The sequence below is a fragment of the Periophthalmus magnuspinnatus genome, chromosome 2 (assembly GCF_009829125.3).
Source record: "Periophthalmus magnuspinnatus isolate fPerMag1 chromosome 2, fPerMag1.2.pri, whole genome shotgun sequence".
NCBI lineage: Eukaryota > Metazoa > Chordata > Actinopteri > Gobiiformes > Gobiidae > Periophthalmus > Periophthalmus magnuspinnatus.
Window position 1 is genome coordinate 2796459 of NC_047127.1, and position 20432 is coordinate 2816890.

The window sequence follows — 20432 nt, forward strand, 5'->3', positions numbered from 1 at the left end:
GTTTGATTTTACTACTGCTTTTTCAGATGTATCTCAGCATCGTGAGGATCTAGGGTTCTCTCTGGTTGCCATAGCGATTAACAATTTCCTCAAAAGGTCCATGACGACGCGGGGACAGCTGAAAAAAAACCCAAAAACAAAACAGTGTTGCTAATATGCAAATTTTTGTTGTGATGAAGCATTGTCGGCGTATCGAGGGCCTTGTCACTCACCAAAACAAAAGCGTCTGTGTGGAAAACTGTCTCGTGCTTTTTCGCGTTTTAAAATATAAAAAAAAATGTGAACTATGGAGCGTTAACGGGGAAGTAGAGATGGCACACGTGACAAAGAAATGGCTAAGTTTGCACACATTAGCAAAAGAGGATTTGTATGTCTGAAATTGAGTGGCGAGGAGCGAGACGACAGGTGGAAATTAGTATTTTTACTGCTTTTTTTTGTACGGTTAATGTATTTGTTGCGAACTGTCCCTGTCCAACTAAAAGCAGAACATAACGTAACATACACGGGGCGTTACCGGGGCAGTACAGATGGCACATGTCGCATATACACGCAGGGTTTGTAATGGGACGGTGCCGCAGACGAGCGTAAACGGGCAAATGTAGTAGCAGCGTTTGAACTTTACCAGGGGAGCGTGAAGTAACAAGCGAACACATAAACCGAAAACACATATTCACAACACTACGGTCATTTTGAGTAGCTGTTTTCTGGTAGGGACGTGTTCCGCGCAGGTCTGGGAACGTCTTGGGGTCCCGCCGGAGGAGCTGGAGGACGTGTCTGGGGTGAGGGAAGTCTGGGAGTCGCTGCTTAGACTGCTGCCCCACATAGAAAATTGACAGATGGGTGTTTTCTGGTACGGTTACTCTTTCATTTGGTGGTATTCATTTGGAGTATAGCTACTTTTCTAAATCAAAAGGTCCAGACGTCCTTGTCCAAACTTGATCTCATCCTATCCGGGCTCGGTTAGTACTCGAATGGGAGATTGCAGGGAATTTCATGTCCTTTTTTTTCTGTAAAGCACTTTGGATTAGTTTGTGTACGAATTGTAAACTTGCCTCGCTTTGCCTTGGTGCCTTCTGTCAGTCTGTCCCGGGGCAGCTGCGACTACAACAGAAGCTTACCACCATCGAGTGAATAATGTTTTAATTGTAACGCGAGTTTGAGCGTGTGGAAAAGTGCTATTTCAGGCTACGGCGTTAAAATAAACACAAGACAGTACTTCTATTTGTAATTTTGGCTTTGAACTGCGCAGTATCAGTGAGAATGAAGACAAAACATCTCTTTTTAGACAGAAATGAACACGTAACAAACATAAAACTGCTTATAATTATAGCTCATGTCTTTACACTATGATATAAAGCAACTATGTGTAAAAGTATTTCAAGTATTCAGAGTACAGTACGCTGATTGGCCAGTGTAACGCATTGATTCTTAACTATACGGAGGCCAAAAATAGGACCTTGAGGAGTCTCTTGAGGGCCATGCAATCAGGAAAATATAATGCATTTAATTTGAGATTGGGCGCCAGGTTTCTTTGTACAGAAATGTCGAAAAGGTTAAGAGTTCCAGATGTAACAGAACACGTGACAAAATACAGTTTAAGCCACGTCTTGTTTCATATTCAGAGCATGTGACGCCGACCAAACGCTGTGTAAAAGTCTGGTTTGAATCGTGAACGCAGTCGCTCAAATATGTTTCTGTTTCCGTACTTTTATTGAGTCAACAGCATCGGGGGGAAGCCAGGTCTGAGTCTGGCTAAAACGACACTCTGGGAACCGAACTCAAACACGCACTTATGCAAAGCCCCTTCACACCTGATCCCACGCGTGCGGAGCGATGCAGCACTCCTCCTAATGAGTCCCATGTCTGAGAACGCATTCACACCGTTCCCGGCTTTGAGACCAAACTACGACCGACCTCCGCCTCTCGTGTTTGGAGCGTTTACATGGGGCTTGACGTTTATGTGTCCTGACTTCAGCTCTGGCGTGAAAACTGAAGGAAATGACATTTAAAGGAGGTGACAGCGCGTTCAGGGAGCACACACGCCACACACCGAGGCCGTTTTGAAACAATGGAGAAATCTCATCTTAATCTTATCTATAGCTTTTCGATCAATAATAATTTTGTATAGTTTCATCTGATTAACATATAGAATTCAGCAGTTCTGTCTTAAATATGATTCTATAAAAGGTAATTTCCCGTGAGACTCATCAGCCAATGGAGCACGACGTAAAGATCAGCTGGTACTTTACAATAAGGTTTTCAAACACTATTAAAATCATATATTTACATAACTATAAAAGTGTGTGGTCCAGGATAATTCTAGTCCAGAAACAATGATAGTGAGTACATGAGCGTGATCTGACTGCGCTATGGGCAGCCTCAGCATGTGACCTGGTTTCTCTGTTCTACATCGAAATCTCTGGAGTCCTCTGCACCGTCAGGAAGAAAAATGTGTAGGACAACCTGAGGTCTGCCATAGAAACAGCCTTCTATAGGAACATGAGCATTACTACCACAATAACATTACTATAGGATCAGGAGTATTACTACCACAGTAACATTACTACCACTACACCATTCAAACCAGGAGCATTTAACTCTATAACTGTTTACTTCAGTAGATGAATACATTTAGAGAATGTATAAAGTGCATACAGTACAAGCTAATAGCATGTAGCTAATTTAATGGAGGGTTTGACAGTCAGAGGTTGTTCTGCTCGCTGACAGCACCTTGTGTTGTCATTGTGTTCATCCCGACAGACGCGCTGACAGAATATGAAAAGAATATGCAAAGCAAAGAATCTGGCAGTCAGCTTTAAATCCCATCTATCAGACAAAGTAATAACAAATCACTGAAAAGTGAAAATAAACTCTGTATCAACATAAAAACTATGACACACAGTTTGTCAAAGCTGCTGCACGCAAATAAACAAAAGTAGAGACTTGAGTCCACACATCCTTCTCTTAGGATCACTGGGGTCAGGACAGCAGCTATAAGCTCCTCTATTGCCCCAGAATGACAGTCCCATCTGTCAGCTCTGCTCTGTGGGACCTTTGGCGTGCACATCAGCACAAGCCGCTCTCTTACACACGCAATATCATGTGTGAGGCTTTTATGACAAATGTCAGTTTAAACAGAATAAAGCTCATAATAAAACAAGACAAAACAAAATGTAACTATAAAATCAAACTAATGGATCACCCACCTGATAAACAAATCCTGTGCTGTGGTCCACTGTGAGCATAGTGGCTAATGGAGCCTGCTAACTCTCCTTGTGCTTCAGCAAAGTAAGATGAGAGGCAGAGGCTGAGGGCCGTAGCCCTGCTGAGACTCCAGCACCTCCTCTGAGGCGGTGAGTCAGGGAAATACAGAGGTCTGACGCCTTACAACCTCCGCTCCTCAGCTCTTGTCTCTCCCTGAGATTCCCATGCTGGAATACTGCAACAACCTCGCTCCCAACGCTCCATAAACAAACCGGCAGAAGCAGGAGCGCCGTCTCACACCAGCGGCTCTCATCCAGGATAGCTTCCAATGTTTCTGACAAGCGCCCATCCGCCAATCCCCCCAGAGAGATTAGCGCTCTGACATCACAGACGCTGCTGTGCACACTTCTGTTCTGCTCCAGCCCTGTAGCCTTGTTATCTAAGAGGAGCCAAAGACTACAGCCACCCAAACCACACCATCCTAACGATATAGAGACAACAGTCAGAGGCTCCGGGACGCCGTGCTCTGTAGTGCTCCCATACCTGAGGTCGAACAGGCTCGGCGCTGGTGCAGAGGGCTGTGGGGGGTGTGCGCATGCGAGAGTCACCTGGAGCGTCCTGCCTGTAGTGCAGTGTCAGCGGGACGTGAGCCAGATACAGTGTGGGAGGAAAAACACTATCGGTGAGCTACGGTCTCCAAGGCAACGGATAACCTCACTGGGGCATTATTTATGTATGAAGAGATAAACAATGAAACGACCGCACTGTTCTGGGGTTTAGTGTGAACATAATTGGCACCTCAGATCCTTCCTCCTCTTGTCCTCATTACCCGCGCCGCCGCTTTGACTATAATTAAAAGCTGAAATAAGCTCGCCGCGTCTCTCCTCGTGGTGGTTCCTGTCTGCTGTCTGTTTCACACGGCGGATCTCCGGGACGGACAAAGGCGTCGCTCTGGTCAAAGAACGCAATGCTAAAAAGAACAAGCCGGCAACTCCATCTGCTCCCTCTGTCCGGAGCCGTCGGGAGCGCAGCATGAAGCCTTTCTAATAAACGCACAGTGACGGGAAGCGACCATAGACTGTGTAAAGAAGTGGACTAAGTGAGAGTGATGTCAGCGATAGCGTTTAGCTCCAGTCGAATGAAGCTCATCGAGGCTAGCAGTTACAGCGGCTAATTTCTGACCACGAGTATCATAGCAACCAAAGAGCCAATCCAAAGCGAGGCTGTTCAAAGTAGCGCCTCTTCCCGCCCGCATCACTGGTTTAACAGGGAGCGGGTCCTTAGCAACGCTGTCAATCAAACCTGTTGCTAACGCTAGCAGGAGCGACCTCAGGGAAAGAAGGCGCCTGATTTGTCTGTTATTAATGTGCATATCTTTGATTTACAGACACAATAGTGAAATAAAAACCACAGGATCTTGTAGAGCGGGTAAATACGAACATTTAAGACCAAAATAACGAGTCTGACAGCAGCAGTTACAGAGAGAGAGGCCACAGTTTTTCAATAGAAAGTGAAATGGAGCCAGAGTTGGAAGTGGAAGTGTCCATTTATATGTACGGTCTATGGAAGAAACTCAAAACATGGACACGGAATACTATTTTTGAGTATTCTGAGTGCTCTGGTACAGTTATTTTTCTAAAATCAAAGGAATACATGGTGGTATTTCACACAATTTAGGTTCAAACTGCTCAGAATTAGCGAGAAAAATACTAAAACACTTCTTTTATCCAGTCAGTGATCAGAAATGCAGTGAAACAAACATGAAGCTGTTTTTTTTAAGTTGCGTTTCTACACTATAATGTAAAAGTATTCCAAGTATTCAGACTACAGTACTCTGATTGGACCATGTACCAGAAAACCTCACAAAATACATACAATACAATACAAGTACTCTTCCCATCACTGCACTATAGTGTCCAAAGTGCAAGTCCAAAGCTGAAATTACTATATTAAATGTAATTAAGTGACAAAGTGGGCGTGTTATGGCTGACCACACTTCATACAAACATGTAACTTCATATTTTTGTATTATTTAGTACATGCTTTCTGTTTTTTATTTCATTTTTTCCTCTCTGTCTTTGTTTATTTTACGTTGCTCTTATTTTTCTATCGTTAACATACATAATTTTAATATAGTTTGTCTGTTTCTGTCTAGTTTTTAGTCATGTCTATGCCCTGTACACTGAATTTGTGGTTAATTTACAGTTAAATACGAACCAAAACACAAAAACTCTTCACACAAACAGCTCGTTCTAATTAAAGAAGTAAAAACACAAGCGTAACCAAAAGTGTAACGCGTCAAAAATAATGAGATTAGTTAAAAACAGAGGTTTGTTAAAGGGTCTGACTCCAAACTTTTCACATATTGGAGCAGATAAATGTGCAGTGATTTCTATGTAATGAGAGAAAACTGCACTTACCACGTCTTTACTGTCCTGTGAACTCTGCTCCTGTAAAACAAAAACAAAAATCAAAACACATCAGGACGTCACACAGACATCACGACACCACGCAGTTACGCATCAGAGTGCCACGTTTGGACACATCTGTCTCTGTCCTCCTTGACCTTGGGAACACAGTTAAGAACATGAATATGATTATGACAGAGGGAGGCATGTTTTTGTTCTTCTTTTTTCTGTTTTTGCATCATAAGTGCAGCTCACATACCCATGCACATCAGGGTGAAACCATGACAACGCATCAGTTTGCTGCGTAGGCGGAGAGACAGAGAGACAGAGAGAGACTGGTAAAGGAAACGAGTCTACTGCATTGACACTGCGGGCAGAGGAGGGCTTTACCCGCCGCACATGAGCGCACCTAACAGGGCCACGCACAGCCACAAACACGGCTCCGTATCGATTTGCATCCAGAGCCGGTCAAGTGGAGTCTGTGCGCGCCGTGCCAATGTTTGCTCTGCGTCTGTGTGCGTTCGGGAGAGGCTGGACTTTCTCCCTTTTTCTTTTCTTTTTTTTTTTTTTTACAGTCTCACCTGAATGCTAATGAGGGGCTGCCCGCAGAAACACCGTACAGTAGCAGTAATAGCATTAAATCTGTGTCATTACCAGAACAATCAGCCCAGACAGGAGCAGGACTGTTGGAAGACGGATGGAGACGCGCGGTGAACTTCGAATATCCACAGATTATCCATAAACCAGTGACTTAATTTGAGTGTTTAGGTGTTTTAAGTGGCTGTAATTATGAGGTAATTAGTCTCCAATGATGGCTGCTTCCTCTGCGCCTCATAGAAAAACCATTAAACCAGGCTAGTGTACACAAATGTAAGCAACAAGCGACTCAAATCCACCGGAGGACACTTGTTTGTAGGAGAATGCATAAGGTGGACACAGGCTGCCGTGCGTAATAACAACAATAATGATAAAATAAGAGTAGAACAGGTGGGTAAGCGGGTCTTAAACGTGCGTAATGTGTCGATATCCGCGTTAACCTGTGCGTCGTGTCTACCTCCTGCGTCGTTTTTTTGCCTAATGACAGTGACAGATGTGAGAGTGTACACGCAGCAGGAGCAGGTACAGTCCTGGATGAGTGACACGCGAGGCCCGAAGACGTAAATGGAAGCTGGAAATGTGGCAGATTCCATTTTTGGCGCGGTGAATGTCACGTTTGCGGTTTGGGTGAAGCTCGTGGACGCGGTGTGGAAAGGCCAATTAAAGACAGAAACGCACAGCAGAACAGAACAGGACAGAACAGAACAGATTTGAAGGTGGTTGGGTGTCTTACCGTGGGCAGCAGCGGCTCCATTTGCGCTCCCTGGTCCGTGAGGTCCATTTTCTCCCGTCCGCAGCTTTAAAACAATCAGATTAGGTGATGCGGGAGCCTTCTTCTGTCTAAAAAAAACAAAAGAGAGGCTGTGAGTGGCGTCTATTCCTCACGCTGCCCGGCTGGGGTTTGTCAAATGGATGTGGCAAAGCGGCAAAGCATCCCCCGGTCCTGCCCTACATAATTTACGCGTGGAGGAGGGAGCTTCCCACTACACGCGCGCAGAGAGGAAGGATGAGGAGGGCGCCACGGCACGAGGGTGAAGTCTGCGTTCAAGAGCAGTCAGTTTAACGAGGATGGAGGAAAAGGTGAAGCAGCTACAGCAGAAGGAGGAGGGAGAAGTGTGTGGAGAGACATGGCGACATCACAAGACTCCAGGGCGATATCCTAATTAGACTGAAAAGATGCGCACTGGTTTGGATAGACCGTTTCTAGGCTGTAGGATATGGGTTATTTTGAGGTAGGCTAAACAATTCAAGCATCTAACAGTAGGTCAAGGCTTGCAGACCTTCAGAAAACATATTTACACTGCGTTTTAGTGGGTTTCTTTTGGATTAGTGGGCACTCTTTTAGTTTTAAATGTGACACACGTAAAAGAAAAACATCTCTCTATAAAACACAAAGCAGCCTACCACCAGAAGCCTACCCTGGACACGAAAGCAGAGCATTACTCAATAGAAATGCGTGTTTGTTTAGACCTATACACGTGCGCCCTCTGCTGTGTAAAGAGGGGAACTACAGGACGCGCGCGTGTTTGAGCAGAAATCACATCCAGGGGAATTACAGAACAGATATGCAGCATTTCAGTCAAAGGAGACAGTGAAAAATACAGTTATTGTTACATTTAATAGTGTAGCATTGTTTTTTTATCATTTGCTGCCACTAGACACATATTTTAAAAGACTTTGTCCCCCTGTCCTGAGCGCACAACCAGCCCTGTGGATGTTCAGAGTTTGGTTCATGATGCTTTAATAAATATTTCAGTAGCTGAGTAACTTTAATTTAGATTCTAACGCCCTGTGCACACTTGTAGGTGAGGAAACTTGTAAGTTTACCAACATTATTTTGACAGGCTTGAAGAAAAATAAAACGCACTGTCTCTGTTCACCTGGTCTTTGTTCACCTGTCCCATGTTTGGAGAAGCTGGTCGGATACAGATACAGTCTGTGGTCAGGATCCAGTGTGTGGATGTGATGTTGTATGGATCTGGGATGGATCTGGGTGTTGCCTGGATCTGGATGTTGCATGGAGTTGGATGTTGAATCTGGTTGTTGGGTCTTGATGTTGGATCTGCATGTTGCCTGGATCTGGGATGGACCTGGATGTTGCATGGGTCTAGATGTTGTATCTGGACGTTGTCCCTGGATGTTGGATCTGGATGCTGCATTGGTCTGGGTGTAGCATGGATCTAGATGTTGGATCTGGATGTTGCATGGAGTTGGATGTTGTATCTGGATGTTGTATCTGGATGTTGTATCTGGTTGTTGGCTCTGGGTGTAGCATGGATCTGGATGTTGTCTCTGGATGTTGTCTCTGAATGTTGTCTCTGGATGTTGTCTCTGGATGTTGTCTCTGGATGTTGTTGACCAGATCCGGGTCCGCCCCGCAGCAGCGTCACGGCCCTGACAAGATGGCCGAGAGTACGGGACGAAAGTGAGGGAGGAAACAAAAACAGAGGCTAAAGGAGCTGCCGCCGTGTGAGCTGTAGAGGACCAGAGGACACGGTACCGTGGACACACGGCCCGGGAGGAGCGGTCCTGAGGCGGGTTTGGAGGTGGACAGTCGCGGTATGCGGACAGTCCCAGAGGCAGCGCGCTGACAGAGCGTTTGTCAGGTCGTCTGTGGTGTTAGCTAACGAGCTAACCATGTTAGCTAGCTGACAACACTGTGGAGTTTAGAGGTTTAACAGAGTGACAGCGGGACAGAGCAGAGACACAGGGCTGTAGTCTCACACACAGGACTGTAGTGTCTCTGTGGGACACACGTGTGGAGGTAGTGGTTTGGACATCACTCTTTTATGAGGGAAACACAAGTTCACCTGATGCTAGTGCAGTTACCTCCTCCGTTAGCATGCTAACATTGCGGATTTCTCCGAATTAGCCAAACCGCTATGAGCTCAGTCAACTCCTAACGGCTCCTGAAGTGACCTGAAAGAGAAACAAGAGGAACTGGGACAGGAAAGTGTCTCTGAGCGAACACAGGCTCCACACAGGACTGCTACAATAAACTTTGAGAGACTTCACAAAGACAGAGCTCTGTCCACAGACCTGAGCCCCGCGGAGAGAGACAAGAACAACAACAACATCAAGAACAACACAACAACAACACAACAAGAACCACAACACCACAGCAGCATGGCCCACTCCCCAGTACAGGGACACCTGCCAGGGATGCAGGTGAGAGAGAGTGTGTGTGTGTGTGTGTGTGTGTGTCAGTGTGTGTGTGCAGGGCCACCTGCCCAGGATGCAGGGGTGTGTGTGTGTGTGTGTGGGTGTGTGTGTGTGTGTGTGTGTGTGTGCAAGCAAGCCTCTGGTGAGAGGGCAATAGGCCTAACACACTCAGCCTGTGTCAATGGCTCATTAGAACATGAAACAATCTGTCCATTGTTTTCTATACAGGAACCTGATAAACATGATTGATTTTGTGCCTAATCTGTTCTTTCCTGTGCACTATCATCACTGTGGGGCTGAATCAGCACACACACACTGACACACACACACACACACACACACACACAGTGAATGTTGTTATTGGGAGATGTAAATCTGCCTCTTTACACGTAGTTGGCTGCATATACCCCCTGATGATGAGATGTGGGACTATACACTTCTAAACGTGTCATAAACAATGGGGCTTGGAGCTTCTTAAACATTCTAAATAGTTCTACATGAAGGTCTTTTTATGTGCCAAGGTCTGTGTGAAGTGTGTGCTGTTAGACAGAGGCTGCTGTGGGTTCACACAGACATTCTTTCTTACTGAGTAAATGTGACCGCTGCTGCTGTTGTTGTTCATTTGCTTCCTGTCTTTCAGTTTTTATTTCTTCTCTCAAACTCCATTTCCTCGCTTTTCCCAGAACACTAAAGTGGACCCAGAGGAGCTGTTTACCAAGCTGGAGCGCATTGGCAAGGGCTCGTTCGGCGAAGTGTTCAAAGGCATCGACAATCGCACGCAGAAGGTCGTGGCCATCAAAATCATAGACCTGGAAGAAGCCGAGGACGAGATCGAGGACATCCAACAGGAGATCACTGTCCTGAGCCAGTGTGACAGCCCCTTCATCACCAAGTACTACGGCTCGTACCTCAAGGTGTGCTACTGATTGCTTAATATAGGACCTTTAAATACACATAATACACAAGTTGGATACGCTTAATTTTTCTTCACTTCTGTAGATTTCTTTGCTTTAACCCTTTGTCTTTCTGTCCTATTTGCTCAGGACACAAAACTATGGATCATCATGGAATACTTGGGTGGAGGCTCAGCATTAGACTTGGTAAGTTTCATCACTTTCATAAACCCTTTAATAAGCGTTTGTGTGTTTTCATAATAGCAACGAAACACAATGCCACAAGATTTCACGTACATGTGCGAAACAAATTTGGGCTTTATTTTTTATAGCCCTAATCCTCAAGTAATACATTAAATTTACAGGTTTCTACAGATATTACTGCTATAATTAAATCTAACCTAATCTGCAAAATGGACTTTTCAGAGCGTTTAACCGTGTTCTAGTCATTTCTTCTTATTGAGCCTCTGAAGTTGTTTTTCCGAGTGATTCGAGATTTCGTGATTTGAGTTTAATCTTTAATCGCTTATTTACAAGACTCCATTTTGCGTCGCTTTGTTGTGATGACGTTTACGGCGACGTCCGCTCCCATTGGACACCGCAGTTTCCTAACGCAGAACACGGCGGATTTGTTTATTTTGTTAAGTCGTTTAAGATGAATATTGCGATTTAAAATGTGTAAATTATAACAAAACGACATCAATCCACAGGTGTCAGAGATTATAACTATAGAGACACACGAGCGCAGCAGGGTGGATTTAAGGCTGATTAGAGCTGCACACAAATGTTTAAAGTGAAAGCGTTAGTACCAAATACACAAGGTTATCTTCTGAAGCTGATGTACTTTTGGACTTGTTGACTTGTTTACAATACAGTTTTACTCTGATTAGATATCGCATTTGTCAGCATCGGTATAAAACAATAAACTGATCATGCGTCGTCACCTTTTGAGGAACTTATTTATCTGCCAGTCTGATTATTTATTTATTTATTTTTTGCTTTGTGTTTAGATGGAACCTGGACCGTTGGATGAGATACAAATCGCGACCATCTTGAGAGAGATCCTGAAGGGTTTGGAGTATTTGCACTCGGAGAAGAAGATCCACAGAGATATTAAAGGTACATGTGGACTGAGCGAGTTTGACGTCACCCACGGCATTTCGACTCCAGTCAAACAGTTATAGCGGCCAATTCGGAGGCGATTTTCATATTAGGAAATCCGACCGTGAGTATCATAGCAACCAAAGAGCCAATCTTTTCTTCCAGGATCATGTAGAGCGGGTTAATACGAACATTTAAGACCAAAATGACGAGTCGGACAGCAGCAGGTACAGAGAGCGGACAGTTTTTCAGTGTAAAGTGAACTGGAGCCAGAGTCGATGCAGGTTAGCTATGCCCATTTACATATACAGTCTGCGGGTACGAGGCTGTCGGCCATCTTTGTGCCCGGGGACGACTGTTTCCCATAGCACAAATATCAAATACCGCCTTAATGGTATTGATTCCCACTTAGTAAATCTCCAAGGTGCTGCATTAGCTTACTAAGAGCTCTTCGACAGCTATCGGCGAGTAAATTGTCTGTGGATCAGTGTGAGAGACTGTTGTGTTGCGCGAGGGAGGCGGCCATATTGATCTGTGTCCTTTTGTTTCCATAGCGGCTAACGTTTTACTGTCGGAGCAAGGAGAGGTCAAGCTAGCGGACTTCGGCGTGGCGGGTCAGCTCACGGACACCCAGATTAAACGCAACACCTTTGTGGGCACGCCGTTCTGGATGGCGCCGGAGGTTATCAAGCAGTCTGCGTACGACTCGAAGGTAACGGCAGCAACGTTTGTAGCGGCGAGTCGAACGTTTGGACACGCCTTCTCATTCAAGTTTTTTTTTCTTTAATTTTAATATGTTCTACATTTGGAAAAAAGTTAAATAATTCTAATACTCTACTAAAAAAGTGAAAATAACTCTGCTAAATGTTTTTACCAAAGCAAAGTATGGATATTTTGAGGATTTTTTGAGTATAAAATATAAAAAAAATTATAGTTATTCAACTTTTTTCTTTGCTACCATATATTTGACATCTTCTGTGTGTTTAGAAAATGCAGAAAGTAGTAAAAATAAGGAAAAAAACATTGAATGAGTGTCCAAACTTTTGCCTGGTTGTGTATATAGTACATTAGTTGGTCTGTACTATTTTAAATCATGGACTGGACCTTTTAAATTCTCTAAAACAACAAGTAATAGTAGTAGAAGTAGTGGGTGGTAGTGGGTGGTGGTAGTAGTAGTAGTAGACGAACGACCTCTTTGCCGAGTAGTGCCTTGGCAGAGTGTTTACGATTTGTTTTTGCCAGTTTGTGTGCTGTTTTTACATCGATTAAAACATTAAAAATAAGACTTTCTCAATGTACTGTATAATGATGCAAAAGTATTTCATATAAGGTAAAATTCCTACATGTGTTAGATCAACGGTGGAAGAAGTATTTAATTAAAAGTACAGATACAGGAGCAAAAAAAACAAAGAAACACAAGGAAAAGCATCACATGAAAAAATCTTCTTAAAAGTATTAAAGTACCTGTTTAAAAATGTACTTAAAAGAGTAAAAATAAAAGTATTTCACGCTGATTTTGAGTCTAATAAAGCTTCAAATGTAGTGATTTTGATAAAGATTTGTGCTGAATTTTGTTGAAGAGAAACAACCGAATCAATCTGTTTTTATTTGTATATTTTAGTTTTGCTCAAATTCTGAACATGTTAAAAATAAACCCTCAGAATTTTTAGCAGGTCTCAAACTATAGTAAAAAGTACTTTTACTTTTCAGTCCTGTTCAAAAATGTAGTGGAGCAGAAAGTACAGATACTGCTCTCAAATGTACTGAAGTAAAAGTAAAAAGGATCCACAGTGAAATGTACTTAAATAAAATACAGATACCTAAAATGATACTTAATGATGTAAAAGTAGTACAGTACTGCATTCTTCTCTTTTAATGTTACTTTTATGATGATTATTTATGTTTTGATTTGTTGTATTGTGATTTTTAACGCTCTTTGAATGACTTTTTGTACAAATTGTGCTGTACAAATACACACTTCTGGCCTTTTGCCGCTGATTCTAATGTATTTCTTTGTGGTTTTGTGCGTCACAGGCCGACATCTGGTCTCTGGGCATCACGGCCATTGAACTGGCGAAAGGCGAACCTCCGCACTCAGAGCTTCACCCCATGAAGGTTTTATTCCTGATCCCAAAGAACAACCCGCCCACACTGGAGGGCAACTACAGCAAACCGCTCAAGGAGTTCGTCGACGCTTGTCTCAACAAAGAGCCCAGTTTTGTGAGTACTTTTTTTGTTTTTTTTCTCAGCGTTTTCTATTGAATATGGCAGATTTTTGGAGGGATTTTGAAGTTGTTGTGTTTTGTTTTTTTTCCTTTCCGCAGAGACCAACTGCCAAAGAGCTGCTGAAGCATAAGCTGATTGTACGTCACGCGAAAAAGACGTCGTACCTGATCGAGCTGGTGGACAAGTACAAGAGGTGGAAAGCAGAGCAGGCCAGAGCCAACGATTCCAGTTCAGATGAATCAGACTCGTGCGTATTTTCTCTCACACACTCCTTTACGTTTTATGTTAAGTTTAATTAAATGCATGGTGTAAGGATGTGTAATTAGCAGCTATTACATTGTACTTACTGAGATTTTAACGACTTAACGTTTAGTTTCTGTTAAACGGGAGTCAGTATTTATCATGGCTACTTTTTCTTTGTATTATTGTGGATTTTTGTGTGTTTTTTAAAAAGATTTGAGTTGTTTCGGGCTGAATAAATAGCTTTTATGATTAATTATATATGTAAACTCACCACCAAAGTGTTTCATTCTGCTGTTTATTTATTGCAGTTTTGGATTATTATTAGTATTATTTTTTTTAGGGATAGTTTTACTTTTTGTGTCAGTGGCATAAATTAGTTTCAATATTATCGTTGACCGTCAATATTTTGTTATCGATGAGAGCACCAGACTTTTTTCTTTTCTTTTTTCATGAGTGCTCTGTTAAAATGGAGAATTGTACAAACAAAAACAAACAAAACGAATAACTACATTTGTCCATTTTAAACAATAAAACATTAAAAACAGAGCTACACGTTATCACAGGTTAAAAAGTTTACAGGTTTAAAGGTTCGATATTATGCAAAATTGACTCGAATTAAGTTGTTTTAATGTTGTTTCCTCCTCAAAAACAGACCTGGAGTTGTGTTTTGTTTCATTCACACACAACAGTTTAACACATAACACAGTTCTTCTCTCAAACTGAAAACACTCCAAAGCTCAAAATGCTCCGTTCCACCTTGTGATGTCATAAAGTGGTAGTTTTCACGTTAACAGCTCCTTTTACCTTTAGTTCAGTAGCAGATTGGCGATCCCAGGACTGAAATGATCCAAATGATTCTAGAAATAAAGGTGTGTGGAGTTTAAAAACACAGCGGAGCACTTCCTGTATTACCACTTCATGACATCACAAGGTGGAACGGAGCATTTTGAGCTTTGGAGTGTTTTCAGTTTGAGAGAAGAACTGTGTTATGTGTTAAACTGTTGTGTGTGAATGAAACAAAACACAACTCCAGGTCTGTTTTTGATGAGGAAGCGACATTAGAACAGATCGGAAAACAGCGTAATATGGGACTTTTAAACATGTTTCCGAGTCTTGTTCATTTACACACACTTGTGGTTTATTTGTCTCCCTGTTTTATATCAAGTGCAGTTCAAAATGTTGTGTTTAAATGTGTGCACTCTGTGGGTCCTCTTTATTTGAGGGAGTTGCTGCAGCTCTTTACTCCGCCCCAGAGCCTCAAGACCAGAGGTGACAGAGCAGTTTGTGTAGCAGCTCCCAGACTACGGAACAGCGCCCTCTGCCTGTCACATCCTCTCAGTCTGTAACACAGTTTAAGACGAGACTGAAAACCCACCTCTCCTCCTTGTCATTTAATATTAGACAATAACGATGGGACGATAAACAGTAATATCGTTTATCGTGATAAAAAGGGTTGACAATAATCGTTCGTGGCAGTTTTTATATAATCGCCAACAAAGATAATCGCCTTTTTCACGAGAATATGCAGAAAAAACGAGTTCTTCCTGTAGATCAGTTGTTTTTACTTATAGCAAATGCTCCAACAGCTGTTAAAATATTAATATAAAAATAGTAATTATTCACATCCAGAACATTTTTAAACTGTCAGAAACTATAATTATCGTAATATAATTGTTAATTGTAATTATTTTGGCCTTGATAACTGTGACTTTATGCCTAATAGACAGGATTTCTTAGTGTTTTATTGTTTTGCTGCGTGTCGTGTGATCTGTGTATTGTTTTTTTTTTTTTTTTTTTTTTGTGCAGCTCTTTGTTCAGCTTAAGTTGTAAAGAAATAAACCTAAATTGAATCATAAAAACTTCCCGTTGTCCTAATAAATGCACTAAGCAGCGTTCTCCTCTCGTCCGATCAGGGAGCAGGACGGCCAGGCGTCGGGCGGGAACGATTTCGGCAGCGACGACTGGATCTTCACCATCAGAGAGAAGGACCCCAAGAAGCTGCAGAACGGGGAGGGGCAGTCGGGAGCAGCGGACAAGGTAAAGAACACAGATCTGAGCACCGTAATCTGAGTCTAATTAAAGATTGACCCCTCAAGCTAGATCTAATACTTGTTTCTATTTTCTCCGCAGACAAAAGACATTCCAAAGAGGCCTTATTCACAGAGCCTGACCACTGTCATCTCTCCTGCATTAGCTGAGGTAAGATTACTGCACAAACTCATGTCTTATGTCCACGGAGATGTGCTCACGAGGGTTTAGTTTGTGGTTCATTTCACAACCACCAGAATGTAGCAAACTCAGAAGATTAACTCCGACGTATTCTGCAAAATGGACTTTTCAGAGTTTTTAATCGTGTTCTAGTCGTTTCTTCTCGTCGAGCGTCTGACGTTGTGTTTGGACTGATTCACGTTTGAGTTTAATCTTTAATCGACTGTTTTCAAGACGCCATTTTGCTTTGTCCTCTTTCTTTTATTAAGTTGTTTTAGATGAATGTCGTGATTTAAAATGTGTGAATTCTAACAAAATGATCCACAAAGATGAAAACCATAGAGACACGAGCACAAATAAAGCGGATTTAAGGACATTTATTGTTTGAAAAGAGCAGTGATGGTATTAAAAGGCCCGTGTTACACTATTTTCTGATCTGTTCTGATGTCGTTTCCTCATCACGAACAGACCGGGAGTTGTGTTTTGTTTCATTCACACATGTTTAACGCACAAACCCTGCAGATTTAGGCTGAGTTCTAATGGTAAAAGCAGCTCTTAACTTGAAAACTACCACTTCATGACATCACAAGGTGGAACAGAGTGTTTTGAGATAATAAAGTGCGACTCAAACATGTGTGAATGAAACAAAACACAACTCCAGGTCTGTTTTTGAGGAGGAAACAACATTAGAACATGATTTAAAGTTCATTTTGAGTAATATAGGACCTTTTTTTAAATAGTAAATGCTTTCTATTTGCCCGTGTTTGCGTTCGTTACTCACTCCTCCCTCTGTGCAGCTGAAGGCGCGGCAGGAGCAGGTGAACGGTAACCCCATGGTCCTGGACGAGCTGAGGGAGGCCATCTTATTGGCTGAAGAGGCTTATCCCGGGATCTCCGACTCACTCGTGGCTCACATGGTCCACAGACTCCAGAGGTACGTCCTACTGCCAGCTCCACGTCTGCGACTCACGTGAGCAACGATACATGATACAAATATTCTTACTGTTTTCAGATTTAAGTCCTAAGAAGTATGTGTGTATTGCTGTGTACTGGTGTGAGGAGTCAGGTTGAAGTTCTTCTGGTTATTTATTTTCTGAGGGCGACTCTAGACTGAAACCCACACTAAAAAAAAAGCACAAAACCACAGCAGCCACAGACAAAACTGACAGTCGCCATCACAACAGCGTGTCGCCATAGCAACCAAGTGTGACCCACAAAAGCAATTAACAACAAAAAACATAAACGACAAACAACATGAACAAGAAAAGAATCAGCTCTGAGGTAAACACAAAATATCAGATCGTGACAATAGATTATTTCAGAAGAATCTCTTTTTAAAATTCTATAAATCACAAAAAATATATCTAGAAAACTACATCTCATAGTTTAAAAAGAAGAAAAAGGTTTATTTAGTTGTGAAGCTAAAATTACAAATATAGATAACGTGAAAGTGACATGGAAAATTCGGGGGGAAAAAAAGTCCAAATGTCCTGGAAATTGTATATTTTGTCCTTGAAAATGTCTCCACACTTTGCTTTGCTGTGTCAAATTAATACAGACTTTTACTGCCTCCTGTAAAATCCACCGAAATGCAGGAAATTAGACGTATTTTGTACAAACCCTCCCTCCACATCTTTTATCTTACCTACTTGACGGGAACCTGGCGTCACATACAGGCCTCCCTCTTTTTCCTCACAACGAGGGACGAGATAATAAACAGTAACATCATTTATTGTGATAAAAATAAGCCATGGGACATTTTATTTAATCGTGATAATCGCCAACAAAGATGATTATTACCTGAACATGCAGAAAAAAAAAAAGACTTATCCACGGGAGACTCAACAGGGGGGACAAAGGGTCTGTTGTCCGGGGCCCCAGGGTCTTAGGGAGCCCAGACTTGGACCCTCTTCTTATTAATTTATATTACAGGGGGGGCCCATGTGAGGCTTATTGCCCCGGGCCTCTAAATTTCAGTTGACGGCCCTGCTCATTCATAATACTCTAAGTTATAATTATTCATATCCGCAACAACTTTAATCATTAATTGCAGTTATTTTGACCATGATAATCGCCACAAGCTGCTCACAAATATCTCTCGAATGTGGAAAATGAGTCATGAACACTTTTTAAAATTTATTTTAAGTCGATATTAGGTTCGCACGTGTCTAATTTGAGTTCAGTTTTTGCTTCGTTTACATAAAATACAGTCGATTGCCTTTGGTGTAGAATTAATTTGCAATAATTGTGGACTTCAGGTACAGACTTAGGCTTGGACCACATCTTTCATTCTAAAACTATAAACAAAGGGGGTAATGTGTTTGAAAATGCCGCGATTACACAACTAAAATTTCCTGGAAAAGTCCTGGAAAATGAATTCAAATGACACGTGGAAACCCTGCGAAAGACAAAGCTTTTATAATGTGTAACGGCACCTTTTCATGTCCGTTTGTTGCAGTTATTCGACAAGCAGGACGTCTTCCTCCTCCACCTAGTGACCGCTCGGCTACCGCAGACCAGCGCAACCCTTCACGCAGCAGCCATGTTTTCGCCAGCAGGGGTCACTCTAAACCAGCTGAACACATTTGACCACCTGCTTTTGAGAGAGGCAGTCAACCAAGTCTGTAAAAAAACAAAAAAAACAAAAAAAGTAAAGCTGAACTCCAGACACTTGCTAGCAGTGCACTGAGAAACTCTTGGAAGGAGCTTTTTGTAGTTTTTAGACGGCGGTGGAACCCGGGGGGACGCTTCTTAGGGTTGCCAGACTTTGTAAATGCTCCACTTGCAGCGCCTGAATTTTTCTCAACAAAGAGCTGAAAAATCTCCCCTAATTCACGACAGGATTCCTCCACTTCTCCTCCTCCTCCTCCTCCGCTGAATGCAGGCGTCACATCCCCCCATAGCCGTGGAAAGCATGACGAGCTGTGCAAATGGGTGCGAGCGTGCTTGCGTGTGTGCTCTCCGACTCCCCCTAGAGGCAAAAAAAAAAGAGCATTCTTAACGAAACCTCAGGTAAAGTGCTTTAAGTGGAGAGGAGGGGTCGCCATGCTGTACCTGTACATGATTACAACTAGTTTTTGTTTTGTTTCGGGGGGTTTAAGAAAAAAAAAACAAAATCACTGTGTACAAAATGGTCGTGTGCATTTTGTAGATACTGATCATGTTTAAAAAAAAAAAGTAGGTATTTAAAATTTTCAAAAACTCCAACAGAAAGAAACGGAAAATGCCTTGGGTTTTTCAGATCTTCACATTTTTTTCTTTTTTTTTTTTTTTGTTTAATTACGTCTGTGCGTCCGTTTATTTCCGTTCAGTATTTCAGTGGTTCAAAAAAACGGATCCGATTTACCGTTTCAGTCTCCAGCCGAGCAACAAAACGCACTGTTTAGGAGTAGAAGACGATCTTTCGCGTGGGCGGAGGGAGAACTCGTGCTGTTGCCGCGTAGACGTCGTCGTCGGAGGAGGTCAGCGGCGCTTCTGAAACGACTCTGAAAATGTCCGATCGACGTTAAAATTCAAATTACAACGTCTGACTGAACCCTGACCGCAAAGTGTTCTCCTCGCTTGTTATTTTCCCCTTAGCATTATGTGAAAAAGTAACGTGGAGGTGACAACTTTTGAGGCAAGGACCGTAACCGCAAATCAGGCCAAAACTTGCCAACTTCAGATGCCATTTTGAATCGTCTAAACTTCGTCTCGCTTCCTCACGACGTTAGGAGTGCCATGTCCTCTCTTTTCTCTCACCGGACGTTTCGTTTGAGTTGCACCTTTTTTCTAATTTCAGATCCTGTTTTTTTTTTTTTTTTTTGCACTTTTGGAAGTGTGTGAAGTATTAAAAAAAAGAAAAAAAAGAAAATCTGTATTAGGAACAACAAATAAAAGTCGCTAATAGCCATGTTTTACTATATATGTTTACTTAAGAGTTCCAGAATTTACTACTACTGTGCTAATGCAGCAATAATGTTGAGGAGTTGCTTCAAAACGCACTTGTCAACACAGGGATTGAAAGAAATATCTGAAATATTTTTATAACTGAAAAGAGTAAGTATGGATTATGGAATGCTTTATGGAAAAATGGGCGAAAATATCTATACGTTACAGAAAACATATGCTACGAAGAACTGTACATTTGGCCTCCTTTATTATAGCGGTTTATAGTACTGTATATAATCTTTGCTTGTGTCATCTGAGAATTCCCAAGTTTAAATGTAAGCTCCTTGTAAGCTTTCAAAGTGACATGAGAAATAAAGATCTAATGCTAACGAAACGCTGCCACCGCTGCTTTACTGTGCGTAGAAACGACAGCGACCGCACTGTTGGCGTCACTGCTTCCTGTTCAGTTTTATCTCTGGGTTTTTTGCTCATTTTGAGGCATAATAAATATTAAAACGAC

The 20432-nt window shown here is 42.3% G+C and overlaps 2 protein-coding genes across 3 annotated transcripts in view; one reads left to right on the forward strand and one right to left on the reverse strand.

The window, feature by feature from the left end:
* LOC117383945 (sodium-driven chloride bicarbonate exchanger-like) overlaps window positions 1-6989 on the reverse strand; it is a 40424-nt gene extending 33435 nt beyond the window's left edge. For both annotated transcript variants that reach the window (XM_055227328.1, XM_033981198.2), the window contains exons 1-2: window positions 6943-6989; window positions 5625-5654 (exon numbers count right to left, since the gene is read on the reverse strand). In XM_055227328.1, the coding sequence (XP_055083303.1) occupies window positions 5625-5654; window positions 6943-6963 (51 nt within the window). In that variant the 5' untranslated portion in view covers window positions 6964-6989. The remainder of the gene's footprint in view (window positions 1-5624; window positions 5655-6942) is intronic.
* A 1602-nt stretch (window positions 6990-8591) lies between these two features.
* stk24b (serine/threonine kinase 24b (STE20 homolog, yeast)) lies at window positions 8592-20306 on the forward strand. Its single transcript, XM_033981209.2, has 11 exons — window positions 8592-9377; window positions 10055-10285; window positions 10415-10471; window positions 11275-11383; window positions 11920-12077; window positions 13400-13585; window positions 13690-13838; window positions 15748-15871; window positions 15965-16033; window positions 16840-16976; window positions 18501-20306. The coding sequence occupies exons 1-11, from the start codon at window positions 9336-9338 to the stop codon at window positions 18535-18537; spliced, it is 1299 nt and encodes a 432-aa protein (XP_033837100.1). The 5' UTR covers window positions 8592-9335; the 3' UTR covers window positions 18538-20306.
* The last annotated feature ends 126 nt before the right edge of the window (window positions 20307-20432 follow it).

What these genes read in the sequence shown, in the direction of transcription:
- stk24b (XM_033981209.2), top strand. Translation starts at nt 9,336, where the DNA reads ATGGCCCACTCCCCAGTACAGGGACACCTGCCAGGGATGCAG. An exon ending in AGTCTGCGTACGACTCGAAG is followed by an intron (nt 12,078 to 13,399) that starts GTAACGGCAGCA and finishes TGTGCGTCACAG; the next exon opens with GCCGACATCTGGTCTCTGGG. An exon ending in AGTTCAGATGAATCAGACTC is followed by an intron (nt 13,839 to 15,747) that starts GTGCGTATTTTC and finishes TCGTCCGATCAG; the next exon opens with GGAGCAGGACGGCCAGGCGT.